Below are 26,978 nucleotides of genomic sequence, written 5' to 3' on the forward strand. Positions count from 1 at the left end.
TGCTGTATATATTCTACTCAAGTTAATGTGAGATCTGTTCAACCAGTTGTGTAGTGGTTTTATTTGAGCAACAAACTACAGAAGAGTTCTTTCAAAGGTGGTTACATCATTTCAGTAATGGTGAGTTGACATAGTTATGAGCTCTCTTACAGCCCTTGTCCACCTGCAGGTGATGAAGAAGTTTGCACAGTATAATTAGTGGAACTGAGTAGCAGGTCCAAGCTTGAAGAAAATACAACAAGACAACTGTCATGACTGAAAAAGGTAATGTTTATTACAAACAACATTGCAGTGACAGATCAGTTGAGAATTGAGAGCTCAGTTACAACCCATAATAAGAGAATCCTACATTGTACTACTTTAACATGAAGAATAAAGATGTAGAATGTTTATGACAATATTATGAAAGGAATAGGTTGCTATTTGCCACATAGTGGAGATGTTGAGTCACACATAGGCACAAAAAAGATTGTCATACATTTAAGTTTTTGGCCAAAAAGTCCTTCATCCATGTTAGACAACATACACGCACATACCTATGCAAATGCAACTTACATTCATATGGCCACTGTCTCTGGCTGCCACGGCCTCAGTAGAAGGAAGAAGGCCTTTTTGGCTGAGAGCTTACTTGTTTGACAATCTTTTTGTTGTGCCTGTCTGTGACTCAACATGACCACTCTATGCTGAGTAGCTATCAATCCTTTTCTTAATACTGTCATTATTACATCCCGGATTTTCTATTGTTTGAGGTAGAATGTTAATAACATTTGTTCTGTTTAAAAAGCTTCAACAGCTTTCACATAAAGAAATTCAGGGACATTACTTTTCAGTACACCCATGTAGACTATATGACATGTGATGTGTATATTTTGAAAATTTAATCCTTTACATTTGTTATATTAGAGGTCACATTGACCAGTCCCTCCATCCTTGCTGTTGCGTGAAAGCAACACTCAGTAATATAATCCAGCCATGGCTCATCATCCATACACAATAGCTAGAATTTAGTAGACCATACATATGGACTGTTCAGTACTCATTATGTATTTATTACTCTAATAAACTGATAAACTGTTCCTTGATTTTGCAGTGTGAAGGCAAACAGTATGGACAGAAGTCTGACATTTGGGCTCTTGGCTGCATATTATATGAAATGGCATGCCTACAGAAAACATTTGAAGGTTCAAATCTACCAGCACTTGTCAACAAAATCATGAAGGTAAAACTAACTATTCACATACAACAAAATAATTCTTCAATCACTTCTCCTTTTAAAAACAGTTTCTTGTAAAGAATGTGAAGTTACAGCAGATAACGATAAGTCCTAAATTTACACATTATGATTGACTATGACTGTAGGTAGTCTAAAGAATATGAAGACATGTGTTTGTGTGTGTGTGTGTGTGTGTGTGTGATGTAAGCAGGTTTTCACTATGAATATTGTTTATAATGGGGTCAGCTCAAAGAACAGATGTAAAAGCAGAAAAAAATTGGCAGACTCTTCTATACATGAAATGATTAGTAATAGAGTATCAAGTGTCAGAGCAAATGGTAGAGCCAGAAATAACGTATCGAATTTTTGTTCTTTTACAAGAGATATTATTTTCTTGAAAAGGTACGTATGAATGTTGATCAGAGATTAGCCTTAAAAGCTTAACACTTCCAGGAAACTCTGAGGCTGCATTGTGCCACAATAATGCTGAATTTAGTTTCCTCTTAGGCAATCAATTCTTTGATGTTTACTACATGAGAAATTTATTGTGTGTTAAACTGTTGGCCAGATCACACTAGGAAATATCATCAGTTCTTTTTTCTGTTTACTTTGCCAGCTGTACATTAAAAGGAGAACCTTTGATCTTTTAAATATTGTACTGATTCTTTCAGTCACATCCTCATAAGGAGCATGCAAATGATTTATAAAGCTGTAGTTAGCTCTGCAGGTAGTACATCAGTATTCATGTAATAAAACATTATGTGACACTATTTAACTGTCGATGAACAAAATATCAGACATTATGTGAGAGTCATCCTTCTAGACCTTCTTCCTTTTCTGTGGATGTTGTCGTCCTTTCTATTTCATCTATACCTTTCAAACATCACCTGAAGTAGAGTCAGATACATCAAAACTATAAGACATCTTTATGTCAAAGAAAAGCCCACTCCTAGAAGCAGATACAGAAGGGAAAGTGAGTACATTCACTAAACACTGCCAAGCAGTTATTTGTGTGTGTGTGTGTGTGTGTGTGTGTGTGTGTGTGGCTCACATTAGCTCACATATGACAACAGTATTCTAATCATTTTTCAGAAAAGTTACATTTAATGACATAATAAAATATCCAAAATTTGTTTTTCTTTGTGAGTATGTTGGAAACTAAATGCTGCCAATTGGTCCCTTTAACGTATCTTCACACAATAAAAGCCTTCATTACAAAATTTCTTTAGTTCATATTTTGGAATTTGCATGTTCATATTCAGGTACACCTGTGTCAAAAGTGTATACACTTAATACATCTTATTTAAAATGAAAAAGTAATAACATTCTTTCAAATTGATCTGGGCCAAAGAACTTGCTTCTGAACAATACCTAGAAGCAAATGCAAAGTAGAATGGAATGATATCAGGTGATAAATTTCCCAGACCCCCAAATATTTTATGAAAACAGTGAATGTTGTCTAAGTCCACAAGTATAGACTGATTCTGGCTCTCAAATTAGGTAATTAGAAAAAAAAACTGTCCTAATATTGGCCACACACAATGCATTATAGGAGGAGTATTGCTTGAATATCAATATCTTTTGTAGCATATCCTTATATTCCAGTACAAATCTCCCTGTTAATATATCTTTCTATTACTTTCTAATCTGTCTCTAAACACTCATGTCTTCATCATGACAGTCAGTTGTATGGACAAGGTTTTTTGTCAGTGATAAGCTGAGATGACAAGCTACACATTATGTAGGCAGTCAAGTTATCATTTTCTGTCTTTTTAGGGGCAATTTCAACCTATACCATCAGGTTATTCTGCAGGCTTTCGACAGCTAGTTCATGATCTTTTGCAAAGAGATCCAGTGTTTCGACCATCAGCTGCTGAGATATTAGAGTCCAGACTACCCCCATTACTGGACAATGCTCTCAATACAGCATCAGCAGTAAACGTCTCAAGCAGGTACAATTTATTAATACACAAATGCAGATTTTCTGTGGTCCTCTTATTATGTTTAAACTATTTAGCATTTGTTATTCAACTTTGATATTAATCTTATAGGTTTGAATCACCTCATAAAGAAGTAAGATGGTAACTGTGGTACATATTGTGCTCCTGGATAACCTTGTGGAAAGTTAACTCTGCAGTATCAAATAATCAAAAATTATGTTGAGATGTTTCACTGAATAAACGTTTTTTGAAGGTTGCTAAAAATCAGCAATAAAAACATGACAATTCAAGAATACTCTTATTGTAAAAGCAGTTAATGTATTGCCAGATGAAAAAAGTGAAGCATCCAGAAGGGGAGGAGGAAAGGAAATGAAATTTAAAGGGGTTGAGAGAATGTTTGATGTAATTTAAAGGTTACAAAGTTGAGTCAGATTTGTGAAGAACATACTTACCAGTATGATATTGCATGCCACCCTGGCACGGATGCGTTTGCTGATTCATTTGGGAAAGATGTCATAAGACCATTATATCCTCTTCTGAGGTAAGCTGGCCCACACCTGTTGCAACTGGTCCTTGGTATCTTGGACGCTGGTGCTGGGACAGAGTTGAAATCTGAGCTAGTCTCACACCTGTTCTATTTTGTACAGATCTGGGGATCTTGCTGGCCATGGGAGCACCTCAACACTATGCAGACAGATCATGGAGATGCATGCCTTGTTTGGACAAACCTTGTCCTGTTGAAAAGATGGTGCCATGATACTGTCACACAAGAGGTAACACCTGAGGATGCTGGATGTCTTTGACATACTATTATGTCATCAGAGTTCCCTCAATCATTACTAGCCATGAGCAGAAGTCATACTCGTTAACTCCCCACAGCATAACACTAGGAGTAACACTGCTATGTCTCTCCAAAACACTGCAAGAATGGAAGATGCCCCAGGTTGCCACCATATTCACCGATAATGGTCCCTCAGGATAGTGCAGAACTGAAATCCAATGCTAACACAATATGAAGCCATTCATTAGCAGCCCATGCTGCCCGGCCAATGCACAACTCCAAATCCAACTGTTTGTGTAGTGGTGTTAATGGCACCCTATGCATGGAATGGTAATACCCTAGTCCAGCTGCCATTAATCTCTAACCAATGGTGCAGGACGACACAGACTGTTACAAGGAGTGGACACTATTGTTCTCGGATGGCAGGTGCAGATATGAAGAGGCTACAATGTGTTTTGTGCGCAGTACAGTGACCCTTCCTTGTGGTGGTTAGATGTGGTCGAGTGGAACATTTTCAATGAGTATGCCTGCCTTCACATTCCCATGCTGTCCAACATTCAGCTGATGTCAAATCTAAATGCCAAACAAATGCAAAATATGAATGGGAGACTTAGTAGATGGAATGAGAAGGAAAGACTTTTTCCTTCTCATTCTTTCTGGTAAGTCTCCCCTGACCCAGGGTTCTGGATGACTTTTTTGACCTGTATTCCTTTCCCTAAACTGCTCCAGTCCTTTTCCTTCACCTCTCTTCCTTCCACTTCAACTCTTCTTCTAGAAGGGGCCACTGGTTCCAAAAGTTTGTAAAAGTTAAATCCTTTTGTGTGTGTGTGTTCCCCTGACACCGGTTGGTGAGTAGATTTTTTATCTATCCATTTACATTATATTATCAGTAAATGATTATTTTCATTGTTAAAACAAAATTATTGTTATTTTAATATGATTACAGTCTGGAAACAGCATTGTAACTGAACTTTATGATACCAGTACTTAATGAGTCTTCAATTAGTATAATTTCTTTTAATGTGAAGCCAAAAGATTATCTGGCTCAAACATATTTAGGAAATCTAGAAGTGTACAGTTTGCAACTAAGATTGTGGTTTATGTCTTTTGTATTCAGTTAGTGTAATTTCTTTCAGTGTGAAGCCAAAGGATTATATTGCTCAAACATATTGAGGAAACTTAGAAGTATACAGTTTGCAACTGTGATTGTGGTTTATGTCTTTTGACATGCAAAGGAATGGTTTGCATTGATTTCTTCAACGGGTGTACAACAACAAATTTCTACAAATTTAATTTTGACTACATAATCTGACTGCACTAAATGTCATGGATACTGTGATTCACAGATTTATTGTTTAATCATTTTCATGCAGTGTAGTGGTGCATTACCAGTCATAAAAAAAACTTCATTTGCACTTATACTTAATTTGTTTAAAAATACAGTTATATCAAGATTCAATTGTTGTGTCAAACTGAAGAGTGTTCAATACGTGATTAATGTGTACCTGAAAGATATTAGTTTGATAATGTTATGCTTGACGAGTGTGTTAATATAAATATTGGTTAAATGCTGTAGAGCACTTATAATGTTTTATTTTTCTGTTTGTGCTCCAAAATGAAGCAGCAACAAAAAACATCAAAGGTATGGAATTTGCAATTGCTAAATACAATGTAATACTCACTCTTGAATTTAGAAAAACAAGCTTTTTAAAGATCGTGTTTGATGGAAGTACAGTTGTTATGAATATTCTGATAACCAAGATGAATGTACCTGTGGAAGTGAGACAGTTGGTTATTATTAGTTTTATCATTAGTATTCTTTGGAGCTGAGTAATGCCTGGAGCAGTGAAACAGTATTGTCAGAGTTAGATGTATATTCTAGGGTCAGTATCGTTTTTTTATGCTGGCAAGTTAATATTTCCGAGGGATTTTTATTTAAGACCCCTAATAATCATGGCTCACTGAGTCAACCTAGATAAAAACTTGAACTTAGAACTCAAACTGCATTTCCTTATTCAAGCTTTTTTAGAAAAGCGTGCTAACACTAAGTGTATTTTCTGGAGCACTGAATTATGCTGTAGTAACATCCATTTACATAAGTAGAGCTGAGCAAATAATCTCTAACCCTACATTCATTGCCATCTTTCCCATTTTTCAAAACTTTTTGAGATCTTAGCTTATAAAAGAATAGTGAGCCACATTTCTGACTGTAACCTTTTAAGAACTACTTTGTAATGGCTCATCAACAGAGAAAGCAATAAATAATCACACAAACTTCATTGTGGTGGAATGAAACAAGAATCACTGTTTTGTAGGAATTTTCCATGACCTCGTCTAGGTCATGAAATTCTGCAAGAGAATCTAAAAGACTATGGCATAAAAGGAATTCACCTTCTATGGATGGTGTCATGTACAAGGGGCACTCAAAAAGTAATGCAACACATTTCTTTTGCTTGACTAATTTCGGTTGAAAAAATATGAAATTTGCTGTGGGACATCATGGAATATACCTGAATGAGATTTTCACTCTGCAGCGGAGTGTACACTGACATGAAACTTCCTGGCAGATTAAAACTGTGTGCTGGACTGAGACTTGAACTCGGGACCTTTGCCTTTCACGGGCAAGTGCTCTACCATCTGAGCTACCCAAGCATGACTCACGCCCTGTCCTCACAGCTTTACTTCTGCCAGTAAAAGACAAAGGTCCCGAGTTTGAGTCTTGGTCCAGCACACAGTTTTAATCTGCCAGGAAATTTCATGGAATATTCCTGTTTCAGTTCCTATTTCTCTAAGTTCTGATAGGTGGCAGCACTATATGTAGCCTTTAAAATGACATTTCAAGGAGAGAGCTGACATTGAGTTTGTTTTGGGAGAAAACTAGAGCATCACAGATATTCATTCATGCTTGTGGAATATCTACAGAGACCTGGCAAGGATGGTGAGTCATTGGCGAGGCGTCTGTCATAATCACAACTAGGTCACGCAAACCTGTCTGATCTCCACCATGCTGTACACAGCTGTTATTCCTTCAGTGTTGGAATGTATGGAAACTCTCATTCGAGGTGTTCAATGGATCAGAATCAAACACCTTGTTGCACAACTGGACATCTCTGTTGGTAGTGCTCACAAGACTTCATTGGAATGTTGTTCCTCATCCACCGTACAGCTCAGATCTTGCACCTTATGGCTTCTATCTGTTTGCCCCAGTGAAGAATGCTCTCTGCAGGAAACAGTAAATGAATGATGGGGAGGTTATTGATGCAACAAGACATTGGTTCTAACATCGACCAGTAGAAGGATGCCATGCAGGCATCCAGGGCCTCCCACTAAGGTGGTATAAGACCATTGCATTTAACAGAGATTATGTTGACAAATAGGGTTTTGTAGCCAAAAGAAAGGGGAATAACATGGCTCATTGAAATTCTGAATACAATAAACCTTCTTTCAGTAAAGAAAAATAAAACTGTATTGCATTACCAAATGCCTCTCACATTAAGAACAGAAAACAGAGGAAAAGAAAAGGGGGAAAATGCTGTTCTGGCCATAGAGGGCCACTCTGGCCCAACAAACCACCATGCCACCCTCAGCCAATGGCATTATCGAAATGTGGTGTGGAGCAGCATGTGGTCAGCACACCTCTCTCCTGGCTGTTGTTGTGTTAACAGACCTCATGCCAGCTCCTCAGCTGGCACCATGAGACTGAATTCACTCCTTTCCAGTTCTCCCACCATGTAAAAACTGCTGACCATACTGGGATATCTGACAGAATTTTCTCAAGTGCTGTGATCACTTTTTTTCAGATTTAGCCAAAGGTTATAGGCATGTGAATAATTTCTTTTATTTCATAACTTGCCAGATATTTTGTTTTGAAGATATAATTTTAGATCACTGAACCAAAAAAGTGACATCTCTATTCACATTACTAACATAAAAAGATGTAGTTTGTACATACTATTGAAATATTCTTATCATTTAACATCAAAGTACTCTACCTTAAAATAACTAAGTGGATAAATATCATTCATTTTAAGATTTGTGTACTTAGGGCACAACAAGTTTTCAAACTCACCAAATCAGTTACTGGTGTATCAAGCCTGGCAGTTTTAGAATCTTCTCCACTCTTGGAAAATTTTTTTTAGATGCCCGTGAGTATATGAGAAAACTTTTCAACATCATGTTCAAACTGTTGTCACTGGAATTAAATATCAATAGTTGCTGATAGCAATGACAAATCATACTTCAAACCAGATGCTCTTCACACTAAGGTAATTCTTAACTTGAAACATGATGCTTTATAATGAAATGAGTAAAAAAGTAACCAAAACTGGAATATTCAGTGCTGATCTATGAACCATGAATGTTCAAATAAGGATCTGTATTTATATTTTTATAAAATTAAGGAACCCATCTCTGTGTATTTGTAAATGACAAGTTCACAGCTATGTGAAAAATCTCACACATATTTCACCCATACAGGCATGGAATAGAAACTGCACCTGAAGGCTGAGAACCCATACACAGTAACAAACGTTACTGAAGTTGGTAAACTTGCTGCACGTATCCTCAATTGGGCTACAAACATTAGAACAGTTTATCAGCCTTTTTCACCTTTCCATAAGCAACTCTACAGTCCATTGTTTCCAAATCAGAGTAATAAAGTAATTTTTAATGAAATTACACTTAAAATTTCTTTCCATCAACAAATACAGTAATTCCTCGAGTCTTTCACAATTCTCTGACTTTTCCAGTAAATTCAGTTTCCCTGAAAATTGTAGGTCTACTAGACAAGTCAGCACCCTGTTTACCACCTTACTCATCTGCTCAAGAAGAAAGGTCAAAGGCTCTGAATATATTTTCATGTTTTGTTAGGTTTTAGCAATTGGTATTGCAGAATAATGAAATAGCAGACTGTTACAGCATTTATTCTGTAAAATACAGGTGTCTGCTCGGAGCTCAAAGAATTTATGCAGCTTGCCTGTTCTTCAAATAGCAGGTGTTTCTGAGCATGGGAAAGAGACAGATATGGAGGCATCTTCCTTCAAATGCAAAATGATTATTAATGGAAACTACCTTTTCATTTTAGTTTGTTGTTTGTTCCAGTGTCATATGCCCAATATCACATTACAATACTAGATGTGTCAGTATATCACTAAATCAATTTCTCTTTCTGGAGCTTCAGTGAACATATATTAGCTATCTATCTAATTGGACAGTAGCTTATATCTCCTGTGATCCTGACACGTGGAAATTAATTCTTGCTTCACCAGTGGAGGAAAGAACCATATACATTTTATATTGCTAAAATTAATGTTAGTAAGCGTTTCTGTGCCTGTATATGAACTGTGTCTTGTTTCTCTTGCATATGTTTGGTCTAAACATAGCTAAGGAGCAGTGACAGGCCTCCGAAATACAAGACTTGACTTCACAAGTGCTTTCGGTGGGCTCGGTTTCAAGTGCTTCATCCAATGAACCTCATCTCAGATTGTCTGAGATGACACTGAAATCAATAAAATGTATGTGACAACAAAACCCAAACTACTGTCCATTTGCTAAAGCTTGTTCATCAGGTTCATAACCTCTTCAAAGAAGAGCTTTTAATACCAGTTTCTCAGGTGACTACATCTGTGTATAAATACACTCTGAGAAAGAAAGAAAAAAGAAGAAGAAGAAGATTGCATCATGGAGAAATTATCCAAATGGGATGGAAATCAGTAGATGTAATGTACATTTACAGGCAAACCAACGATTATAATTTTGGAACAATTTGCTGTTTGCTGATTTATTGGAGACAAAGAGGTTCACAAATTGAGCAAGTTAATCACATGTTGGTCCATCTCTGGCCCTTAACCAAGCAATTATTTGGCTGCATGTCAATTGACAGAGTTGTTGGATACCCTCCTGAGGGATATCATGCCAAATTCTGTCCAGTTGGCACATTAGATCATCAGAATTCCGAGATGGTTGGAGGACACTGCCCATAATGCTTCAAATGTTCTTGATTCACGAGAAATCTGGCAACCTAGGTGGCCATGGCAGGGCTTAGAAAGTGTGAAGACAGTGATAGAACTCTTTCCATGTGTGGGCAGGTATTATCTTGTTGAAATGTGGACCCAGGATGACTTGCCCTGAAGGGCAACAAAATGGGGCATAGAATATTGACAGTGGACTATTGCAACTGAAAGGCCGCCATGGATGACAACCAAACAAGCCCTGCTATGAAATGAAATGGGACCCCAGACCATCATTCCTCATTGTTGAGCCATATGGCAAGCCATGCTGGGCTTACATTTCAACAAGATAAAGCCTGCCCACACATGGCTAGAGTTTCTACTGCTTGTCTTTATACTTTTCAAACCCTATTGGCCAGCAAGATTGCCAGATCTCTCCCCAACTGAGAACATTTGGACCATTATGGGCATTGCCCTCCAACCATCTTGGGATTTTAATGATCTAATGTGCCAGTTGCACAGATTTTGGCACAATATCCCTCAGGAGGGCATCTGAAGCTCTTTCTCTCAAATAAATCATTCAATTTTTTTGTAATAGAAATCATTTGTTTGTCTCTAAATGTATGTCACATCTATTTATTTCTGCTAAGTTTTGATAATTCCTTTGTGGTCAGTCTTTTCCTTTTTTTCTTTTTAGTGTATATTCAGCAAATCTTTGCCTCTTCCATAATGTTCATAAGTTACATAAGTAACTGGTGGGTAAGTAGTGATTGTAGCAGTGGTTACAGTAAAGAAGTAATGTTTTGGTACAACTCCCATGAAGTTTAGATATTTAATAAACTTTTGTGGAATGCAGAAAGTAATTGGTTTTAACTGGCTTACAACAGTCTAGATTGCAATAATATTTTGTTAATGACAGGTTTCGACTTCATGTAGATGTCATCTTCAGAAAATGACCAACCAGTTATGAACTGTTATGAACTGTTATTTTAAGCAAGTTGTTCACCACATCAGTGTTACTTCTCTGGACCAGGCCTGAATTTATAAATGATTTTTCCAGAAAATAACCTTTCATATCCAAAAATCAGTAATATGAGAGAATAAGTGTTTTATGAATATGTAACACTATTTAACAAAATCCTATTGGTAATTGTTAAACTAGGTGGCACAATAGTAAGACACTTAACTTCCATTGTTCAAAGCCCCATCCTGAAATTCTGCTATAGGTTTTCTGTGATTTCCTAAATCTCTTTAGGTGAGTGTCAGGATGGTTCCTTTGAAAGGAAGTGGCTGACTTTCTTCTTCATCCTTCCCCAATCTGAGTTTCTGCTCCATTTCTGATAGCCTTATTGTTGAGGGAGATTAAACCATATTTTTTCTTCTTTGCTATTTGTATTCTAGAAGAAGTACTGAAAGTTACAACACATAATGTTCAAATATTCTTTACAATCCAATCCACTCTCCTCCACTCTTATCCCCCCCCCCCCCCCCTCACTCTCTCTCTCTCCTCTCTCTCTCTCTCTCTCTCTCTCTCTCTCTCTCTCACACACACACACACACATTAATGCATATATGCACATTAATGCATATATGCACACCTCAGTTTGCAAAACACACTCTCAAATCTAGCAAGCAATGAGTGAGTAGGGGCAGTTTTATTGAAAGCTAACTATTTAATTTCCTCTTGTGTTATATTTTATTACAGTGTAATCTGCCTTTGTTGAAAACAAATGCCCTTCACCATCACTTTCTGGTAGAGGCTGTTGCAGAATTTGTATTTATTGCATGGTGATATTTTGCAATATTTATTACAATAGTCTCAGTTGCAATTTGTCACACTTGATAATTAATTTTGATCAAATTAATAGTTATCTTCAGATCTAAAAATAAAATGAAATATGACATTAATAAATAACTGTTCTGTAGATAACACAGACTGGAATTATTTAAACTTTGAAAATTTCTTTAAATTATACCAAGATAATGAGATAATATAGATTGACAGTATTTATATGTAAGATTCTTAAAATTGTATGTGATTAATCACAGGTTGTCAAAGTCAATTTTTTTTTTTTTTTTTTTTTTTTTTTTTTTTTTTTTTTTTTTAAAGAACATATTCATAAGCTGTATCATAAAAGGGACAGCACTGCAGTACATCTGGATGGTATCTGAGGTGCATTTACTGTTTGTGTACATCAGGCTCAGTCTGCCTGCAACCACACTATGACTCAATCATACTGCCAGCAAGTGCAGTGAATTGCTTAACTTTTCTTCTGCCAACAGATACCACAGCAGAGTTGGAGAGCTATTGCTTGTTAGTCCATCTAAGTATATTCATAAGTATATGCTGAATTCTTGAAGTCACACTGGAGAGTGAGTATTGTATTTGATTGTTTCAGGTGGAATCCATATATTTCAAGTTCCTCGAGATGTTCAGAAAACATCCCTTAGGTGCCATGTGTAAAAATCAAGATGTGTCTATTGGTACTACTGAGTGTTTAGATTCATTTTGATGAACTCCATATGCTGTTCCATTATTTTGTAGTGACATGTTCTTTAAATCATTTTACTGATGATGGAATTCTCTTGCATAAAATATTTTGGAGGTAAAATAGTCGTCTATTTGGACCTTTGGGCAGGGAGTACTTAGCTGGATGCTGTCATCAGAAAATAAAAACTTACACTCTACAGGAGTGAGTATGATCATTTACATCCCTCAGTTTGGTACATAGATTAGAGAATTTAAAACGAGATATGGATATGTTGAAGGTAGATATAGTGAGGATCAGTGAAATGCAGTGCAGGAAGAAAGGGACTTGTGGTAATGTGAATACAGATTTACAAACACAAAATCAGGTAAGTATAACACAGAAATAGGTCTAACAATGAATAAGAAAATAGTAATGTGGGTAAATTAATATGAATAATGTAATGAATAGATTAACACAGCCAAAATAGACAGGAAGCCAAAACTCACAACAGTAACAAAAGTTTAAATACCAACTACCTCCACAGATGGAAAGAATGTATGACGACATAAAGGAAACTAACAGTGTAAGGGAAAGGTAAATTACTACTTATCATTAAGATGACACATTAAGTTGCAGACAGGCACAGCTAAAAGACACTTACACATTCACAAACTCATTCATTCACATAAGCAAGCACACGTCACATGCACAAGACTGCCATCTCTGGCAGCTTAGAATTCTGGTACCAGTTGCTGGAGATGGAGGTCATGTGTGCATGAGGTGTGCTTGCTTGTGTGAATAATACGTGTGAGTTTCTTTTTCTGGCAAAGGCTGTGGCCAAAGGGGCTGATGTTTAAGCGCCTTTTAGTTGTGACTGTCTGCAATGTAATGTGTCATCTTTATGGTAAGCTGCAGTCTATCTTTTTCTTACATTACTGATATTCCAACTTGGAATTTTCATTGTTCCACAAAGGAAATTATTCAGAAGTTAAAGGAGACAAAAATTTATTTGTGACAGGGAACTGAAATTCAATAGTATGAAAAGGAAGAGAAGAAAAAAATCATAGGAGAATACTGACTTAGAGAAGAGAATGAAGGGGAAGATGATTGGTAGAATTTTACAAAGAGTATAATTCATCATTGCTAATCCTAAGTTTAAGAATAATGATAGAAAGATGTTGATGTGGATAACATCAGATAGAGTATGTAATGGTAAAACAGGGATTTCAAAACCAGATTTTACACAGCAAAACATTTCTAGAGACAGATGTGGAATCTGTCCATAATTTATTGAGTGTGGACTCCAAAATAAAACTGAAGAAACTGCAGAAAGGTAGAAAATTAAGATGAACTGGGTAGACTGTAAGAACTAGAGGTTGTATATAGTTTCAAAGGTAGTGTGGTGGACTTGAGTATTAATATTTGTAAATTATACCTCTGAACTTTGTTTACAGTCTTGTTACTTAGAAACTGTTATCATCTCTGATCTTGTTCACATCTACAATGTGTTGAGTGTTCGTTACACATATAAATACATTATTTCTGATCTTTTATGGACCTTCTACCATAAACCATATTGGTGACCTCAGCATGATTAATAAGAGACAGAACGCATTTGTGGTTAGTGAAGTGTAAAAATGATCGTCAACACCAACTATGCAAATCCAACGCCCACATCAGTACAGAATGAAGCAGATATTGCTCATGTTTCAGTGAAGATTACACCTGTCTGGAAGAAAAACATAAAGGTATGGTTCCTTCAAGTTGAAGCACAGTTTACCCCATTGCGTATCACTAACAAAACAATTCAATCATGTTGTTGCATCACTGGAAGCAGATGTTGGAGAATTAATTTCCGACTTTTTGACTCAACCATTATCTACCATTCCATTCACAGAGCTTAAAACAAGACTAATTCAGTTATTTCAAGAGTCAGAAAACAGAAAAGTAACAAAATTATTTAATGAAGAGGAATTAGGTGAAAAAAAGCCAACTCAGCTCTTACATGAGATGCGAACTTTAGCTGGTATGCAGGTCAAGGATGATTTTTTGAGAACCATATTTATGGGAGCAGCTTCCTGTCACCACACATTCTATACTAGCTACAAGTAAAGATGATCTTGACACCACAGCCACTATGGCTGACAAAATTGTCAAATTTTCACAAACAAGATCAAATATATGTGCTCAGACCTTGCAGACATCATCTGCTATTGCAGTCAGTAAAGTAAATGATACCAGTAAAGATAGAATCTCAAAACTAAAAACGCAGATTGCTGAATTAACCTCAACAATCAGAGAATTGAAAACACTGTTATGTTCAAGAGGCAGCTCATGTTCATCTCGCTCCTCACCAAGTAGATCATGAGATAGGTCACGGTCAGCCCAGTGTTTTAATCCTAATGGAGCACTATGTTGGTATCACTTTAAATATAGCCACAGGCCAAAGAAATGTCAGAGCCCATGCTCGTTTCGACCATCTCCCACCCAAAATTCCAACAAACAGTCAAACTCAAATGCTCCACACTAGTAGTGGCAGGTGATCGGAGCCATCTTTCACGTTGTCTACTTCTCACGGCAGAAGTAGCGGAAGTCGTTACTTAATTGACACTGGAGCTGATATTTCTCTGATTCCACCTTCGAATAGTGATTGTTGAAAGAAAATATATCATAAACTTTATGTTGCAAATGACACTGGTATATTTACAGAGAGCATCTATTATTACTCTGTTTGGCTTTACGGCGCAACTTCACATGGAGTTTCATAATTGCAGATGTGCAATCTCCGATTATTGGAGCCGACTTCATTCACCATTATAATCTTTTATTAGACCTCAAGAACAGATGACTCATTCACTTGGTAACATCAGCAGGAACATCCGGCACATTGATTCAGGTCTCGGGCATAGAAACAGTTCATGTAATGCCACCAGATCAAAAATATGCTGCCATTCTAAAGAAATTTCCCAACTTTCTTCAAGAAGACATCCGTATTGACCTCCCAGATACCACTGTTTTTCATATGATTGTCACAGAAGGACATCCTGCAGCAGCAAAGGCATGATGACTACCGCCAGCTAAACTTTAAGCAGCTAAACCAGAGTTCCAGCAGACGATTAATATGAAAATCTGCCAGCCTTCAAAGAGCACCTGGACAGGCCCCCTTCACTTAGTTCTAAAGAAAGACAAATCCTGGAGGCCTTGCAGAGACTACTGTACTCTCAATAAAATCACCAAGCTGGACTGATCCTATTCGTAATCTTCAAGATTTTAACAACCAACTATATGGAAAACAAATATTTTTGAAAATAGATCTGGTCAGCGCTTATCATCACATCCCTGTATGTCCAGATGATGTACCTAAGACCACAGTGATAACTACATTTGGTTTGTTTGAGTTTTTGCAACTTTTATTTGGACTCTGAAACGCAGCACAAACTTTTCAAAGGTATACTGACATTATACTGAGAGACCTCAATTTCGTGTACTGTTATATAGGTGACATTCTAGTGGCATCGCAAGTGAAGAAGAGCACAAGAAGCATCTTCAATTGCTTTTTGAATGGCTCAGTAAATTCAACATCAGAATCAATCAGAAAAAATGCATTTTTGGTTCAATAGAAGTACCTTTCCTGTGGTATGTGGTAACTGCAGAGGGAATTAGACCAGATTGAGTACAAACCATTGTTGACTATCCGCTACCTACAACAATAAAAGAACTGCACAGATTTCTTGGCCTCATTAATTTTTACTGAAGAGCACTACCAAATTCAGCCAGTAAACAAGTAGAGCTTTTGAACGTACTCCATGGGACTAAGAAGAATGATAACAGAAAAATTAATTGGACAGAAAATCTTCGACAAGCCTTCACTGACCTAAAAAATAGCTTGGCCATTTCAGCACTTCTGGCTCATACATCTTCAAATCTACCTCTAATTTTATTGGTTGACGCCTCAGATTATGCTATTGGTGCATCTTTACAGCAAATCAAAGTCAATAATCTGCAGCCATTAGCATTCTTCTCCAAGAAACTGACAAATACAGAGATGAATTACTCAACCTATGAGAGAGAACTCCTCGCTGCCTACTCAGCAGTGAAGCACTTTCAGTACATGCTTGAAGGATGTGATTTTCCAATTTATACTGACTACAAGCCACTCACCTTCATGTTCAAGCAACATTTGGACAAAGCTTCTCCACGTCGGATCCGACACATTAGTTTTGTCAGACAGTTCACCACAGACATACATTACACTACGAGGAAGGGGAAACCTCGCAGCTGACACTTGTTCACAAATTGCTTCAATCAGTATACCTCCAACTGTTACCATGGAACAAATTGTGGAAAGCCAATGATGTGACGAAGAGCTTCCACACATCAAGAATACCATGTCCCTTGCACTTCAAACAATAATGTTGCCAAATGGTAAAGAACTTGTTTGTGACATAGCTGGAGTTATGATTCGCTCATATGTACATCAACAACTACAACAAGCAATTTTTAACTCGCTACACAATCTAGCTCACCCTGGTGTTCAAGCAACCATTAATTTGTTTAGAAAGCACTTCATTTGGCCATCACCAAACAAAGACGTGAAGGCCTAGACTTTATCATGTATTCCTTGCCAATGAAGTAAAGTCTGGAGACAAACCAATAGCACAGTGGGACATTATCCTCAAATGACAACAAGATTCAGTCACATTAACATGGACATAGTTGGGCCCCTATCTCCTTTACAAGGATATCACTATTTACTAACAATTATTGATCATTTTTTCTGATGCCAAGAAGCAGTTCCATTAGCTGACATCACAGCAAAAGTAGTTTCATTTGCCATAGTCTCAACATGGATATCTCATTTTGGCATGCCTCATATCATAACTATGGATCGCAGAAGAAAGTTTGAATGTCAACTTTTCAAATGTCTCACAAGCACACTGGGCACCTGCAGCATATGGAAAAATTGAATGATGGCATCGTCAGTTAAAATCTGCTTTGAAAGGACAGATGTCTGAAAATTAGGTTTTGAAGCTTCCTCTGGTCCTGTTAGTGCTTCACTCCTACATAATCTCATAAGTCAATACCTCACCAGTGGAAATGACTTATGGTTCAGCAATTAACTTACCAGGAGCATCTCTCAATGAACAGAAATTATTAACTGACATCCCAACCTTCGTCTTCAGATTGAAGGAACAAATGAGGAGCCTAAGACCAGCTGCAACAGAACATCACAACCACAAGAAGATCTTTATTCACCCACAACTGATGAAAAGCAAGTTTGCCTTTGTTCAACATGATGCTGTCAGAACACACTTCAGCGAACATATGATGGGCCGTATCTAGTCCTGTCTCACGATGACAAGCACTTCAAGGTGGAGATTCTAACAGGAAAACAAACTTTTAGCACTGACTGATTGAAATCGACCTTCCTTCTGACAGACTATTCATCAGACAACATGGAAGACACAGCAGGAGACACCACTCTGGATATTCCATCACATTCCATTCCAAAGACTGTCAACCTCCAGAAGACAACAGACAGCAATCAAGCCAGTGTGCCTTCACCACGGAACACCAGATCAAGTTGACAGGTTACCTTACCTCAAAAATACATGGACACTGTCACTGTGGAGGGAGTGTGTGGCAGACTCAAGTGTTAATATTTGTAAATTATATCTCTGAACTTTGTTTACATTCTTATTACTTAGAAACTGTTATCATCTCTGATCTTGCTCACATCTACAATGTTTTGAGTTTCATTAAACATATAAATACATCATTTCTTGCATTTTATGGACCTTCTACCATAAACCATAGTCGTATTAGGCACTGGTTGACTGAAACAGGGGAAAGCAATAAAACAGAGATGAATGAGTAGCTTTGAGAGATGAGATAGGGAAGCAGCAAAGGATCAAATAGGCAAAAAGCCAAAGCTAAGCAGTGGGTAACACGCTGGACATTAAATTTAATTCACAAAACTGGAAAATATAAATTTGCAGAAAATGAGGCAGACAAATGGGAATATAAATGTCTAAAAATGAGACTGTCAGAAAGTGCAACTTAGCAAACCAGGAATGAATAGACAACAAATGCAAGGGTATAGAAGAATGCATGACTAGGGGAAAGATAGATGTTACCCAGTGGAAAATTAGAGATCTTTGGAGAAAAGAAAAGCAGCAGCATGAATATCATTAGCTCTAATATCATGTCAGTCCCAAGCAGTGAAGGTAAGCTTGAAGGGTGGGAGGTACATATAGGAGAGAGAAACTAACTTGAAGACAGTGTTATAGAGAGGGGAGAGGAAGTAGATGACAATGGGTTGGGAGATATAACACAGCAAGAGCGATTTGACAGAGCAGTAAAAGATCTAAATTGAAACAAGGCACCTGTAGTAGGTCCTATTCCCTCAGAATTATTGTGATTCCTGGAGGAACATACCACTGAAAAATTATTCCTTATACACACATCAAAAAAAGTTTTGCGTCACCCTGGTTCCCAGAAGTCCTGAAGATAAATGTTGACTGTGAATATTGTATCACAGACACAGTCTCTTTGGCTGTTCAGAGATGTTGCTAAACCCACACAAATATGTAAAAACCCATGCATGAGCAGCGCCTACTAGATGGAGGGGTCCGACAGCCAGTCATTCCACCAGGAAGGAGGTACATGGCTCATGTTGTCTGTAGTTCAACCATGCCTAGACGGTCAATACCGCAGATTGATCATGTCCACATTGTTACTTTGTGCCAGGAAGGGCTCTCAACAAGGGAAGTGTCCAGGCATCTCGGAGTGAAACAAAGTGATGTTGTTTGGACATGGAAGAGATACAGAGAGAGAGGAACTGTCAATGACATGCCTCACTCAGTCTGCCCAAGGGCTACTACTGCAGTGCATGACCACTACCTATGGATGATGGGTCGGATGAACCCTGACAGCAATGCCACCATGTTGCATAATGCTTTTCGTGCAGCCACAGGACGTTGTGTTGTGACTCAAACTGAGCGCAATAGGCTGCATGATGTGCAACTTCACTCCCGACGTCCACAGTGAGGTCCATCTTTCCAACCATAACACCATGCGGCACGTTACAGATGGGCCCAACAACATGCCAAATGGACCACTCAGGACTGGCATCCTGTTCTCTTCACTGATGAGTGTCACATATGCTTTCAATCAGACAATCATCGGAGACGTGTTTGGAGGCAACCCAGTCAGGTTGCACACCTAAGATGACATACTGTCCAGTGACTGCAGCAAGGTTGAGGTTCCTTGCTGTTTTGGGGTGGCATTATGTGAAGCCAACGTACGCCGCTGATGGTCATGGAAGGTGCCGTAACCGCTGTACGATATGTGCATGCCATCCTCTGACCGATAGTGCAACCATATCCACAGCATGTTGGCAGTGCAGTCGTCTTCATGGACAACAATTCACGCCCCCCCCATTGTGCACATCTTGGGAATGACTTCCTTCAGGATAATGACATCACTCGATTAGAGTGGCCAGCATGTTCTCCAGCCATGAACACCATCAAACATGCCTGGGATAGATTGAAAAGGGCTGTTTATGGATGACAAGACCCACCAACCATTCTGAGGGATCTATGCCGAATCACTGTTGAGGAGTGGGACAATCTGGATCAATGGTTCCTTCACGAACTTATGGATAGTATGCCAGGCATGCATCAATGCAAGAGGACATGCTACTGGGTATTAGAGGTACCGGTGTGTACAGCAATCTGAACCAGCACCTTTGAAGATCTCACTGTATGGTGGTACAACATGCTATGTGTGATTTTCATGAGCAATAAAAAGTGTGGAAATGATGTTTATGTTGATTTCTATTCCAGTTTTCTGTACAGGTTCTGGAACTCTTGGAACCGAGGTGATGCAAAACGTTTTTGATGTGTGTTGTATGAAAACTTTTTGAGAAAGGCTGAATACCCTTAGTTTTCAAGAACAATGTAATTATCCCATTTCCAAAGAAAGCAAGTGCAGGCAGGTGTGAATATAAGTAAATTATCAGTTGAATATGTCATAACTGCAAAATACTGACATGAGTTTCATACAGAAGAAGGGAATACCTTGTGGAAATTGATCTCAGAGAAGACCAGTTTAGGTTCCCAAGAAATGGATGAACTTTAGTGGCTATACTGACCCTACAAATTCTCTTAGAAGACTGGCTGAAGAAAGGCAAATTTATGTTTATAGCATTTGTAGATTTAGAGAAAGCTCCTAACAATGGATGAGTGGCACACACTCTTTGTAATTCTGAAGGCAGCAGGATTAAAAGACAAGGAGTGAATGAGTATTCACAGCCCATATAGAAACCACACTGCAGTTATAATGGTAGAAAGATATGAAAGGGAAGCAGCAGTTGAGAAGGGATTGAGACAAGGTTATAGCCCTTCCCCAATGTTATTCAATTTGTCCAGTGAGCAAACTGTAAATGAAACATAGGACACACATGGAAAAAAAATTAAAGCTGAGGGGAAATACATGAGTCTTTGAGGTTTGTCAATGAGATGGTAACTCTATCAGAGACAGCAAAAGGTCTCGGATGAGCAGTTGAACAGAATTATTGTGTCCTGAAAAATGTTATAAGATGAACATCACCAAAAGTGAAACAAGAATACTGGGATGTATTTGAATTAAATCAGGTCATGCTGAGGGACTAAGATTAGAAAATGAAGCACTAAATTTTTTTGAGCTTCACTTTCCCCTGCCCTTTTTCCTTAACCCAGAATTTAATCAGTTAATGTTTCCACAATCATGTATGCACAGAATCTCTGCCTATGACAGTTTTAGTACCCATAAACTAATTTGTTTCAGATCAGTCTTGTATGACCTGAGAGTATTTGAAGATAATATTGCCATTACTCCAATTCAGTTGCCTCCAAGAAGTCACATAAAAGAAGTTGCCTGCAGTAACACACATTTCATTGTGCTTACCTCAGGTGATCATTACTTCATTACATACAACTGCATGAAAGTATAAAAAAATGTTTATTTTTCAAAATACACAGTATCTTTCAATAACACTATAAATTTTCTGTAAATCAACATTTTACATCAAACCCTTCTCATTTCTAATTGAAAGCTTTGAAATATTTTTATCTTCACTACATGGAATAGAACTGACTTATCACAATTTATTTAAACATCACATGACGCCATTTCCAGATGTAACATACACTGTAAATCAAATTCTGTAGGCAAATAATGATAATATGAAAATACAGTTCATACCTGTAATGTCTATGTTAAAAAAATGAATGCTGCTAAAAGCACCAACCATTTTTAGAATTAAGATTTTTGTGAATGTGTGATGACACTTGACTTGACATTAACTCATTTCTTACAGAGAGTAAATTGTAGCTGGTGTTGACAAATCCTTATGCTATGATTCATACTTTTTTGTTGTATTATAAATTGCATGAAATTTGTTCAGATGTTGATCTAATCATAACTGCATAAAATTTCTAAAATACAAGACTGAAAAGGCAACTGATGGAATTACAATAAAATGCAAGACACAGAACTCAGTGAAAAAAATTATAGCACACTTCTTTCTGGACTGATAATGAATTGTGGTACTTTACGTTTTTAAAACCTGATCAATCCATAAATGTGAACAGATACTACAAGTCCCTCAAGACATTAAAGAAAGAAGAGTGGAAAGCTTTTAGAGGATGTCTGCTTGTTGCATTATAAAACTTGGTGTAATACTGCATGCAAAACATTTGAAGTATTTATTGGAATGTTCTGAATCATCCTGCCCATACTCTGGAACTAGTATCAAATAACTCACTTCCTGTCAGCATTTTGAAGGAGAACATGGATGTGAAATATTTTTCAATAAATAATAATTTAGCAGGTCAAGCATTACTCTAAAAGAAGTTGTTAGCAGGGATGTATGCTGTTAGCACTTGGCTGATACCCTGCTCCTTTCAGGCTTGGAGCTTAATAGTGACTGTGTGGAAAATTAGTGGTATACGAAATGTATAATAAGCCATGTATACTTTATGAATACATATGCACTTAGCTGACTGCATAATAGGCAGGAAAGAGATACCCATCATATGATGACCTGTGTGAATCATGATCACTTGGAGCTTAGGCATCTTAAACTTTTACTGTCTGCAAGTATTGGAATGTAGCTATCATCTAATATGGATAGTGTCTCAAAAATTTCTTTCTATTTAAATTGAATGGGTCTTGTTTGAATGCATCTTTGGCCACCAACTAATAGCTCTACTCATCAGCTAGTACCAATGGATAGTTGAATGGAAGCAGTAATGTCATGGCCATTATAAATATTGTAGTTTTGTCTGTGCAGATGCCCTCTATAATGTGCTCCAGACAAACAGTTTTCCACAGTGTAGTGTACAATGATCTGACTGATGTGCTATTATCATCATTGGTTTGATGTATGATTGCTGTTAATGAGTGAAAACCATCAAAAAATTTCAAAAACGATCACAAGCTACACCTTGCATCTGTTTGGTCTACAAGATCAACTGTCTGTAGTACAACCTACCTACTAAAAGTACTTGTACACCCATTATATGATCATTGGTGGTAGTTCATGATACTTATCTTAACTTCAAACTTTCTCTTGATACTCACAGAAAGTACTTCATAATGTAAGATTATTTTTATATGGTCTTCAATCACCAGTTATTGTTTCAGTAGCCTGATTACTTAATGTGGTTTGTCTTTCATGATTTCTAAAATCATTTACATACCCCCATGAACCATGGACCTTGCTGTTGGTGGGGAGGCTTGTGTGCCTCAGTGATACAGATGGCTGTACCGTAGGTGCAACCACAACGGAGGGATATCTGTTGAGAGGCCAGACAAATGTGTGGTTCCTGAAGAGGGGCACCAGCCTTTTCAGTTGTTGCAGGGGCAACAGTCTGGATGATTGACTGATCTGGCCTTGTAACACTAACCAAAACGACCTTGCTGTGCTGGTACTGTGTACGGCTGAAAGCAAGGGGAAACTACAGCCGTAATTTTTCTCAAGGGCATGCAGCTTTACTGTATGGTTAAATGATGATGGTGTCCTCTTGGGTAAATATTCCGTAGGTAAAATAGTCCCCCATTCAGATCTCCGGGCGGGGACTACTCTAGAGGACATCGTTATCAGGAGAAAGAAAACTGGCATTCTACGGATTGGAGCATGGAATGTCAGATCCTTAATCGGATAGGTAGGTTAGAAAATTTAAAAAGGGAAATGGATAGGTTAAAGTTAGATATAGTGGGAATTAGTGAAGTTCGGTGGCAGGAGCAACAAGACTTTTGGTCAGGTGAATACAGGTTTATAAATACAAAATCAAATAGGGGTAATGCAGGAGTAGGTTTAATAACGAAGAAAAAAATAGGAGTGCAAGTAAGCTACTACAAACAACATAGTGAACGCATTATTGTGGCCAAGATAGACACAAAGCCCATACCTATTACTGTAGTACAAGTTTATATGCCAACTAGCTCTGTAGACAATGAAGGAATCAATAAAATGTATGATGAGATAAAAGGAATTATTCAGGTAGTGAAGGGGGATGAAAATTTAATAGTCATGGGTGACTGGAATTCGAGAGTAGGAAGAGGAAGAGAAGGAAACATAGTAGGTGAATATGGATTGGGGCTAAGATATCAAAGAGGAAGCCGCCTGGTAGAATTTTGTGCAGAGCATAACTTAATCATAGCTAACACTTGGTTCAAGAATCATGAAAGAAGGTTGTATACATGGAAGAACCCTGGAATACTAAAAGGTATCAGATAGATTATATAATGGTAAGACAGAGATTTAGGAACCAGGTTTTGAATTGTAAGACAGTTCCAGGTGCAGATGTGGACTCTGACCACAATCTATTGGTTATGAACTGTAGATTAAAACTGAAGAAACTGCAAAAAGGTGGGAATTTAAGGAGATGGGACCTGGATAAACTGAAAGAACCAGAGGTTGTACAGAGTTTCAGGGAGACCATAAAGGAACAATTCACAGGAATGGGGGAAAGAAATACAGTAGAAGAAGAATGGGTAGCTTTGGGGGATGAAATAATGAAGGCAGCAGAGGATCAAATAGGTAAAAAGATGAGGGCCAGTAGAAACACTTGGGTAACAGAAGAAATATTGAATTTAATTGATGAAAGGAGAAAATATAAAAATGCAGTAAATGAAGCAGGCAAAAAGGAATACAAACGTCTCAAAAATGATATAGACAGGAAGTGCAAAATGGCTAAGCAGGGATGGCTAGAGGACAAATGTAAGGATGTAGAGGCTTATCTCACCAGGGGTAAGATAGATATTGCCTACAGGAAAATTAAAGAGACCTTTGGAGAAAAGAGAGCCACTTATATGAATATCAAGAGCTCAGATGGAAACCCAGTTCTAAGCAAAGAAGGGAAAGCAGAAAGTTGGAAGGAGTATATACAGGGTCTATACAAGGGCGATGTACTTGAGGACAATATTATGGAAATCGAAGAGGATGTAGATGAAGATGAAATGGGAGATATGATACTCCGTGAAGTGTTTGACAGAGTACTGAAAGACCTGTGTCAGAACTAGGCCCCGGGAGTAGACAACATTCCATTAGAACTACTGACGGCCTTGGGAGAGCCAGTCCTGACAAAACTCTACCATTTGGTGAGCAAGATGTATGAGACAGGCGAAATACCCTCAGACTTCAAGAAGAATATAATAATTCCAATCCCAAAGTAAGCAGGTGTTGACAGATGTGAAAATTGCCGAACATTTGTAGACTTAGAGAAAACTTTTGACAATGTTGACTGGAATAATCTCTTTCAAATTCTGAAGGTTGCAGGGAGCGAAAGGCTATTTACAATTTGTACAGAAATCAGATGGCAGTTATAAGAGTCGAGGGGCATCAAAGAAAGGGAAGCAGTGGTTGGGAAGGGAGTGAGACAGGGTTGTAGCCTCTACCCGATGTTATTCAATCTGTATATTGAGCAAGCAGTAAAGGAAACAAAAGTAAAAATTTGGAGTAGGTGTTAAAATCCATGGAGAAGAAATAAAAATTTTGAGTTTCGCTGATGACATTGTAATTCTGTCAGAGACAGCAAAGGACTTGGAAGAGCAGCTGAATGGAATGGAGTGTCATGAAAGGAGGATATAAGATGAACATCAACAAAAGCAAAATGAGGATAATGGAATGTAGTCAAATTAAGTTTTGTGATGCTGAGGGAATTAGATTAGGAAATGAGACACTTAAAGTAGTAAAGGAGTTTTGCTGTTTGGGAAGCAAAATAACTGATGATGGTCGAAGTAGAGAAGATATAAAATGTAGACTGGCAATGGCAAGGAAAGCGTTTCTGAAGAAGAGAAATTTGTTAACATTGAGTATAGATTTAACTGTCAGAAAGTCGTTCCTGAAAGTATTTGTATCGAGTGTAGCCATGTATGGAAGTGAAACATGGACAATAAATAGTTTGGACATGAAGAGAATAGAAGCTTTTGAAATGTGGTGCTACAGAAGAATGCTGAAGATTAGATGGGTAGATCACATAATTAATGAGGAGGTATTGAATGGAATTGGGGAGAAGAGGAGTTTGTGGCACAAAGGGTCCAGTTGGTAGGACATGTTCTGAGGCATCAAGGGATCACAAATTTAGCATTGGAGGGCAGCGTGGAGGGTAAAAATCGTAGAGGTAGAGCAAGAGATGAATACACTAAGCAGATTCAGAAGGATGTAGGTTGCAGTAAGTACTGGGAGATGAAGAAGCTTGCACAGGATAGAGTAGCATGGAGAGATGCATCAAACCAGTCTCAGGACTGAAGACCACAACAATAAGAAAATCATTTAAGAAAAAATCAAACAACAGACAATCCTGGATGGAGTGTAATTATGTTATGAAAAGGACAGCTGATACTCATCATATAGTGGAGATGCTGAGTCGCAGATGTACACAACAAAAGTACTGTCACAAAATAAGTTTTTGGCCAACAAGGTTTTTGTCAAAAATAGATGACAGACACACACATACACTCAAGCAAAGACAAACACATTTGACCACAGCCTCTGGCAGCTGAAGCCATGCTACATGTAGCAGCAGCAGCAGCAGCAGCAGTGCGTGATGGAGGAGGCAACTGGGTGGGGGTAAGGAGGAGGCTGGGGTGGGAAGGATAGTGGGCTAGGATCAGGGGACAATGAAGTGCTCCTGGTCAGCATGCAGGGATGAGGTGGAGAGAGGGTATGGCAGCTAAGTGCAGTCAGGAGGTTAGATGGAGGGTGGCAGACAGGTGGGAGAGGGGAGGGCGGTGTGAAAGGAGAGAAGTAAAAAGACTGGGTGTGTTGGTGGAATAGAGGGCTATATAGTGCTAGAATGGGAACAGGGGAGGGGAGGACAATGACTGACGAAGGTTGAGGCCAGGACAGTTATGGGCACATAGGATATATTGCAGAGAGACTTCCCACCTGTGCAATTCAGAAAAACTTATATTGGTGGGAGGGATCCACATGGCACAGACTGTAAGGCAGTCATTGAAATGAAGAGTGTCATGTTTGGAGGCATGTTCAGCAACAAGGTGGTCCAGTTGTGCACCTGCATGGCACCATCCTATGCCAACCTATTCACGGGCCATCTAGAGGAATCTTTCCTAAAC

At 38.1% G+C, this 26,978-nt stretch overlaps 1 protein-coding gene across 1 annotated transcript in view; it reads left to right on the forward strand.

Moving 5' to 3' along the window:
- LOC126252980 (serine/threonine-protein kinase Nek8) overlaps positions 1–26,978 on the forward strand; it is a 326,833-nt gene that overhangs the window by 96,272 nt on the left and 203,583 nt on the right. Inside the window, exons 9-12 of the mRNA XM_049954008.1 lie at positions 1,091–1,219; positions 2,990–3,165; positions 5,556–5,576; positions 21,183–21,307. Coding sequence (XP_049809965.1) covers positions 1,091–1,219; positions 2,990–3,165; positions 5,556–5,576; positions 21,183–21,307 — 451 coding nt within the window. The remainder of the gene's footprint in view (positions 1–1,090; positions 1,220–2,989; positions 3,166–5,555; positions 5,577–21,182; positions 21,308–26,978) is intronic.

This window comes from Schistocerca nitens, chromosome 4 (genome assembly GCF_023898315.1).
Source record: "Schistocerca nitens isolate TAMUIC-IGC-003100 chromosome 4, iqSchNite1.1, whole genome shotgun sequence".
Classification (NCBI taxonomy): domain Eukaryota; kingdom Metazoa; phylum Arthropoda; class Insecta; order Orthoptera; family Acrididae; genus Schistocerca; species Schistocerca nitens.